At 41.0% G+C, this 8,504-nt stretch overlaps 1 protein-coding gene across 2 annotated transcripts in view; it reads right to left on the bottom strand.

Annotated features, from left to right (window-relative positions):
* Serinc3 (serine incorporator 3) overlaps nt 1-8,504 on the bottom strand; it is a 26,748-nt gene continuing 18,244 nt past the window's right edge. For both annotated transcript variants that reach the window (XM_031372682.1, XM_031372681.1), the window contains exons 6-10: nt 7,651-7,820; nt 5,884-5,974; nt 4,954-5,131; nt 1,754-1,978; nt 1-858 (exon numbers count right to left, since the gene is read on the bottom strand). In XM_031372682.1, coding sequence (XP_031228542.1) covers nt 720-858; nt 1,754-1,978; nt 4,954-5,131; nt 5,884-5,974; nt 7,651-7,820 — 803 coding nt within the window. In that variant the 3' untranslated portion in view covers nt 1-719. The remainder of the gene's footprint in view (nt 859-1,753; nt 1,979-4,953; nt 5,132-5,883; nt 5,975-7,650; nt 7,821-8,504) is intronic.

Raw genomic sequence — 8,504 nt, forward strand, 5'->3', positions numbered from 1 at the left:
GAAACTAAATATCTATTTTAATTAAGTACTTTTATGTGGCAAAAGTAATAATAAACTGACATGCCTTTGACTTTCACACTCATAACAAGATCATTACATATAACACTTGTGTTTCTCAAGTGAGCTTCTTTTTAATCAGATCTACAAAGCATTGACTGAGGTGACATATCTGACAAAGCCACAGACTTCTATCAAGCAGCATCAGTGTAGTATAAAAAGTAAAGGAACTCAATAGCCTTCCCTCAGCCTTATGAGCAGCTGCACTTCTGGAGAAGGACCTACATACATAATTCCTCTGAAGAAGGAAATGTGGATTAATGCATTCCTTTTTGGTTTTTAAGGAGACTGTAATAGAAATATATTAAAGATAGCCTTAAATATCCAACAATTTTGTAACTTACAACTTAAACCAAAGTTGTAGGAATCTACAGGTCTTTATAAAGAATTCTCTTCACAGCACAGCTGTAGTTCATGTTAAAACACAAAAATGTTCCCTTTGTGCTATAGCCTTACAAATAAACATAATATATGTATATATATATATATATGAAAGCTCAGATTCTGCATCAAGCATTATTCAATCTTGCCTTTTGATATAAACCTGAATACAGCCAAATCTGCAAAGCGTTCACATAATAGTCTAGCTGATAAAACATAAAATGGATATGCATTTTCAGGAAAGGAGACTATCAGCTTCCAGTGTCCTTGACACACTGAGCTCAGCTGAAGTCCCGACCTGTGAGGACCAGGGGAGCCACAAGAGTCCAGAGGTAAAGGAGGAGGCACACCCAGCTGGAGCCCATTTTGACCCACACAGCTAGCCACTCGCTGCGTACGTTCTGGAATTTGGCATCAGGGCTAAGAAAACAAGAGAGTAGGGAGGGAGAAAGAGATTAGTATTGCAAAGCTGCACCCCTCCCATTCCACCCACCTGGCCAACACCAAGGAGCCTCACAGTGAGATGTAGCTGGCACCACTACCTCAGTACTGTTCTAGTACTGAGTAGAGAAGCTACTTTAGTTATGATGGCCAAAGGACTCTGACTCTCAAACTTCTTGTTAAGACCTACCTATTCTTTCAGCAATGCTATTCACTACCATCTGAATTACTCTAATTACTGGCAAAATGGAAATATAGCCCCCGAAATGGTTCTTCCTTAGGACATTATTACTTTTGACCATAATACTTTTTTTTCTTTTTTCTTTTTTGGTTTTTCGAGACAGGGTTTCTCTGTGTAGCCCTGGCTGTCCTGGAACTCACTCTGTAGACCAGGCTGGCCTTGAACTCAGAAATCCACCTGCCTCCATCTCCCAAGTGCTGGGATTAAAGGCGTGCGCCACCACTGCCTGTCGACCATAATACTTTAATATGGCCTCTCTAAAAGCACAGAAAAAAATATTATCAAGGTCACGTTGAATGGCTTTTTGTCATGATTTTCTTCCTCAAATAAGTAGTCTAGAAAAGCCACCAATAATTTGAATTGCAAAGAATTACAACTGGGCTCTATTTCAAGCAGAGCATATTGACACATGCTCAGAATCCCAGCAGGAAGGCTGCTATAGCAGAACTAGAACAATGGGCAGGCTCAAAGCTAGACTATCTCAAAGAAAGCACAAGGACTTCAGAGAAGGACACTGATTACAGACAGCTGCCTTTTCTGAGACAGCAAAGGGCTCCACAGTAAGGACAGTTCATAGATGTTACGGGCATTCCCAAGGGCTGAGTGCTCTTCTAACTTCGTAATGCCTCCTACCTGTACCAGCTGGTTATGGTCATCATGATGTACAAGGAGGCACAGCAGAGCATCAAGTGGAAAAAGGAGTAGCTATACTGCACCCCCTCCTTCTCGTTGTCTACAGCCCGACGAGGCTGTCCATCTTCTTCATCACCGGCTCCATTGGTGGTGTCTCCAAGGATAACCCTGTCACTCCCAGAGAGGGTCAGCTTGTTAACCTGGCTGTTGCTTGAAGTACGGATACTGGAAAGTGATCCCAAGAAAATCACATCAAAAGGGAACTGTTTTAGATGATTCTTTTGCCCACATATGTGTAGTTATTTAAAGGCTGTTCCCACTTTGAACAGAGAAAGCCTGTTAAAAGCTCTGCCCTACAACCTGCTGCCTGTTAACTCTTAGTAGTTGCTACTCCATGGCTCACTTCTAGAAACATGCTGCCCCATGTCTACTCTACTCCTGCACACGAGCCTCTGTATGCTTGTCCTGTACCACCTAGCTCTTCCCTGCTAACTCACTTACCTTTCATGTTTCTGTCTCAGTGCCATAGCCTCTTGAAATTCTTCCCTGACATCACCCCTTTCTAGGCTGGGTAAGAGCCTTCCTCTCACTTCTCACAACTCTCTAAGTATCCTGCCAACACTTGCCAATCCTGCCTTGTTAGCTATAGTGACCTCTGGATTGCCAGCACTGTAGATGCTCACTAGAAGAACAACTTAATGAGTATATAAAAAATACAGAGAAAGGTCAAAAACTATACGATCATTTCAACAGACAGAAAAAGCAGGTGACAAAATTTGGTATCCCCCCTTACATAAAATAAATCAATCTTTACACTGTCACTCTCTTCAGAGCTACCTGAAGAGGACATCAGATCCCATTACAGATAGTCATGAGCCACCATGTGGTTGCTGAGAATTGAACTCAGGATGTCTGAAAGAGCAGTCAGTGCTCTTCACCGCTGAGCCATCTCTCCACCCCCAATTTGGTATTTTTATAAGATGAAAGTAGGAATATAGACTTTTCTTCAACTGAAAGAGCTGACATCCATCATACTTAATGATGAAAGATAAAAACTGACCCCCCAGGTCAACAACAAAGAAAAGATCCCACTTTTGAATTTACTATGTAACACTGTACCAAAAGTTCTACCTACAGAATTTGACAAGAAAAAGAGATAGGCAGCAACTGATTTCAGCCAGGTCCTATATACAGAAGGTACCTATCTATCTTTATAGCTCAAGTTGCACCATGGCAGAGCTAGAATGACAACATACAGAGGCTGATATAGGAGGATCAGGAATTCAATGGTGCATATAGACAAGGTGATAAACATACACACATAAATAAAAGTAAATGAAACCAAAGCAAAAACTAAGTCATTTTGCAGACAAAAAGCTCAGAATGGTGGCACATAATTAACACTCAGAAGAATGCAGAATTTAAGGTAAGCCAGGGCTATGATAGACTGCCTCCAAAACTTGGGCCAATAAGATAGCTCAGCAGTAAACCTGCTTTCTGTGCAACCCTGACAACCTGAACTCAACCCCTGGAATGCAGAGTGGGAAAGAGAAACCAGCCCCTGAAAGTTGTCCTATGGCCTCTGTATTATGCAGTGGGCACACATCTACCCACTTGGAAGGTGAGGACCAATTCTAGCCTATCGTCAGCTATACAGCAGTGTGAAGCTGGCCTGGACATGAGCTCAACAACAAAAAGCCCAAAAATAGCTCGTCAGCCTAACTGAGGGTACAGTTTGCTGATCTCTAGGTAATCTTTTATTTATTTATTTAAAAATAAATAAATTTATTTAATCTGGGCCAGCAAGATGGCTCAGAGGTAAAGGTGCCTGCTGCTAAGCCTGATAATCTCAGTCCAGCACTCAGGATTCACATGGTGGAAGGAGATCCATGTCCCACAAATTGTCTATTAACCTTCATATGCACATCATGGTGCAACCATTGCTCCCCCAATAAAACATTCACACAAAATAAAATGGCTAAAAAAATCAAGTTAAATCTATACATAAATTGGAAGGTTACTTAGACTAAAATGATAAATGTCTGAAATATTATATACCAAAATATTGCCTAGGGTAAAATTAGATTCAAAAAGAGAACATATTGGTCTCTCTCATTTTGCCAATTTATAGAAATACATTTATCTCAGCTAATTATGAATATTTCTTATTTTTATATTAGTAATCTAACACATGTATTATATGGAAAAATGAAATGACTGGGAGGAAGGGTACAAATGAAGAAAGTTGCACCTGTGGTTTTTGCCACGGACTGCTAAACTTACATTCTTCACTTAATATAAATGAGGGCCGGGCTGTGGTGGCGCACACCTTTAATCCCAGCACTTGGGAGGCTGAGGCAGGAGGATTTCTGAGTTCAAGGCCAGCCTAGTCTACAGACAAACCCTGTCTCAAAAAACAAAACAAAACAAAACAAAAAACCAAAAAAAAATATAAATGAGAAAATAGCATATAAAAACATTTTCTAACAGTTATGGAGATCACACCCACACCACACAAGTACTCTCTCTACCCTCCAATTGCCCAAATCATTGTTTTATCCTAAAAGTTAATTTTGAATACCCCCTTTCCAGCGCATCTATAATCAAATGAAGATTTTTATCTTCTATGTAGAGAGGTACCTCCATAAGACCAGAAGGATTAGGAGAGAATTTTCTTAACTTTAAGAAGCATACACAGCTAGGTTGGCAAAGATATGTAAATGACTTTTCACTATACTGAACTAGATATAAGAACTACATTGAACCAGGTAAGGTGACACACGCCTTTAATCCCAGCACTAGTGAGGTAGAAGGAGGCAGATCTCTGTGAGTTCCAGGCCAGCCTGGACTACAAAGTTCTAGGACAGCTAGTGAGACACAGAGAAACCCTGTCTTGAAAAAACAAAAACATACAAACAAAAAAAAACCCCACCTTATTTTAATTCTTCACAATGGTTTAAAAACAATATATTAGCGGCTAGAGAGATGGCTCAGCGGTTAAGAGCACTGACTGCTCTTCCAGAGGTCCTGAGTTCAAATCCCAGCAACCACATGGTGGCTCACAACCATCTGTATGTAATGAGATCTGATGCCCTCTTCTGGTATGTCTGAAGACAACTACAGTGTACTTATATGTAATAAATAAATCAAAAAATCATATTATTCACTTTCATGAGAATATTGTATTAAGCACCTCTTACCTAGAATATATAAGGCAGAAAACAAAGATAATCAGTCCCCAAATATCATCCAAATTCATAAAGTGTCCATTCTGTGATGGAGTATAGGCAGGAGCAAGAGTAGTTGAATTTGCTGGAGACACAGTTGGTGAAGTTAAGTGTGTGATGATGCTCATAAGGGAGGGGTTGCAGGATCGCTCTGAAATGTAATTGTTTGTTATCATTAGTTACAGCCCACTCTTATTCTCACCAAGAATGAATCAGAGGGCTTGTCCACACACCAGTTAGCTTCATTTAAAACACAGGAAAGTTATGCTTAGAAGAACCTGAAACTCAGCAGTCAATACTGTATTTGCATCACAACCAATGATCTAGCTTTAGAAAAAATACTATTTCAAGTTTTATAAATATCTATTGTGACTTTGCTGTTTTGGCAGTGTTTTAGCTTAGTGCTCAGGCTTATCCTTATTTTTTTTCAGTCACTGAATATAATCATTCCCATCCTGGAGGCCAAGGATCCTACAAGAATCTGTACCTTTAAAAGGAGTCTGTAGAATATTCTATTGAGAAGTGATTCCTTAATCCCAGCATTCAGGAGACAGAGAAAGGAGAATCTTTGTGAGATCAGCCTGTCTATGTAACTAGCTACAGGACAGCTAGGACTACAAAAAGGGGACCTAGTCAGGTGGCGGGGGGTTGGGGGGGTGGGGGGGGGAAGAAAGGGGGGGTAGAAAACAGAAAATCTGCTAAAGGCCAAATAAGCTTACTCTTGCCTAACACTCTAACTGTGTGACTTAGTCTAAGTTAGATAAAGCCTACACTATGCAATGGGCTGGTGTGAGAAGACAGAACCACAGTAAAGGTTAATTGTACTGCTTGTGCCACATCCGCTCCAGCTCTAGTGAGCACACCTACCAAGAGGACTTTATCAAAAGTCAGCCATTGCCTTACCAGGTTCATTGGTCATGGCCGACCACGTGAGGTAAAGGGTGTACAGGGTGATGATGGAGGACTGCAGGAGGCCAGAGCGAGGCTGATGTTCCTGTAGAATCAAAACAGAAACAACGTCATATGGATTGCAAGGGATGACCTTCAGAAAGCCTGTGTGCCTCCACAGGCTGCAGCCAATTGTGAGAAGTTGAAACCTTACTCTTCCTGACAGTTAAAGATGACAGGGAACCCTTCAGTTTGAGTACTCTACAAAACAGTAAGGAAGACAATGCCCCGACTGATGGTCTGGAAAAGCATTTCACAATCTTGAACACCTCTGTCTACCACACAAAGGCTTTTAGACTCCTAAGTTTCTAGGCCTTTTGTTTGTTTGAGACAAAACTTCACTATGGGAGCTAGAGAGATGGCTCAGCAGTTAAGAGCACTGACTGCTCTTCCAGAGATCTTGAGTTCAATTCCCAGCAACCACATGGTGGCTCACAAACATCTGTAATGGGATCTGATTTCCTCTAGTGATGTGTCTTAAAACAGCTGTAGCATATTCATAAGTAAATAAAGCTAAAAAAAAAAAAATTTCACTATGAATCTCTGGTTGTCCTGAATCTCACAGAGATCTGCCTACCTCTGTCTCCCAAGTGCTGAGATTAAAGGCATACACCACCACTGCCTAGCTTTCTAGACTCTGTATGAAGAAAAATCTGCTCAACTCTACCACAAGATAGCTAAATGACCCACAACCTCTTGGAAACTTCACTTTTCTTTGTTTGCACTAATTCTTTTTTTCTGGATACTGTTGACCAAACTCAATTCTGCTTCAACCTACAGCATTGCTGGGGGTGGAGATGTACAATGTTCAGCAAGTAATTAAATGTAAGCTATCAAAGAATTTTATTTTGAGACAAGATCTCATGTTATCTAAGGCTGGCCTTGAACTCTCTAAGCCAAAGATAATGACCTTGAACAACTGACCTTAAGCTTCCACCTCCAGGATGCTTACGATTTGCACCTTGCCTACTGCTGATCAAACTCAGGGCTTTGTGCAGCCTGAGAAAGCTCTCTATCAACCAACCAAGCTATACCCTAGTCTTTCATGTTTTTTAAAAAAACAAACAAATATGTGTGTGTGTGTGTGTGTGTGTGTGTTGGGAGACCTCAAGTATGGAGGCAAGGAAGGGCTGCACTACAGTTTTCTAGATGAGCCTCCAATTCCTATGGGATTATCGCACTTCACCCTTATATGCAGCTGTGTGAGGTCAGAGGGCAACATGCAGGAGTCAGTTCTCCTCATCAACCCTGTGGGTCCAGGGAATGGAGGTTGGGATACTGAGCATCTTTATCCACTGAGGCATCTCACCAGCCCCAAGTTACCTAGTTTTTAATGATCAGTAAATGAATGTTATCACACTATAGGAACTCAACTTGGCATGGTCGCACATGCCAACAAGGAGGTCCTGAGGTTCAAAGCCTGGAGTGTATGGTGAGTACTAAGCCAGCTAGGGCTATAATGTGAGAGCATCTCAAAATATAAAATTAAAAATAAAAAAAAAATAAAGAAAAAAAAATCACCTCTCAATAGCACATACTTGCTTCTCCTTAATAAGCTATAATTACAAAGACTTAACCATGATATGGAGAAATAGTAAGTAGCTAACCATTGATATAAATCCACTGATTCATTGAGGACTGATAACCAGTGTTGCCCCGGTCTGGAATTTAAGCTTAGCTAGCACTAATTCTTTCACAAGAGAAAGCAGGGAACCTCCATACCTGAACTTTGGGGAGGATGGATACAATAGAAACTGCAACACAAAAAATCAGGTTCAGGCTGATGAAGACCTTGTTTTCTGTGCAGCCGTCCGGCTTGGTGTAGAAGATGTAGAGCAGCGCGGCAAAGACGATCGACAGGATGTAAAAGAGGCTTGTGAAGGACAGCAAGGCTGGAAAGGGGGAACAGTATGAACAGTGTCCACCATCTCAATCATGGCTAGATCAATTTTCTTCCATGCTGCACAACTGAAGATACTTAATTCATTCCGATGGTGAGCAATAAGCCACAGTGAACTTTGAAACCCCAAGGTTAAAGTTTCATACTGTTTTGAAATGTTTCATCAGGGCTGGAGAGATGGCTCAGCGGTTAAGAGCACTGACTGCACTTCCAGAGGTCCTGAATTCAACCCAGCAACCACATGGTGGCTCGCAATCATCTGTAATGGGATCCAATGCCCTCTTCTGGTGTGTCTGAAGACAGCAACAGTGTAACAGTGTACTCATATACATAAAATAAATAAAATCTTAAAAAAAAAAAAAAGAGCCAAAATCCATTAGGTAAAAATGCATATGTAAGTTTTTCTAGATGATTCCAGTCTTTCAACAGGACAGTTCAGGGTCAGGTGTAATGGGTGTGTACCTGTACTCCTAGTATTTGGGAAGCTAAAGCAGAAAGATCACAAGTTCAAGGCTAGCCTAAGCTACACAGAGCTTATCTCCTCAAACAAGGTCAGAGCTGATGATAGTTAACTATATGACAGGAATGATGTCTGGGGAACAAAACAGACCCTTTTTTGAGAAAATTTCATTCTGTAAGCCACTGGCTACTCTAACGGGGCTCCCTTCACAAATAA

The sequence above is a fragment of the Mastomys coucha genome, unplaced genomic scaffold, assembly GCF_008632895.1.
Source record: "Mastomys coucha isolate ucsf_1 unplaced genomic scaffold, UCSF_Mcou_1 pScaffold15, whole genome shotgun sequence".
NCBI classification, from domain to species: Eukaryota; Metazoa; Chordata; class Mammalia; order Rodentia; family Muridae; genus Mastomys; species Mastomys coucha.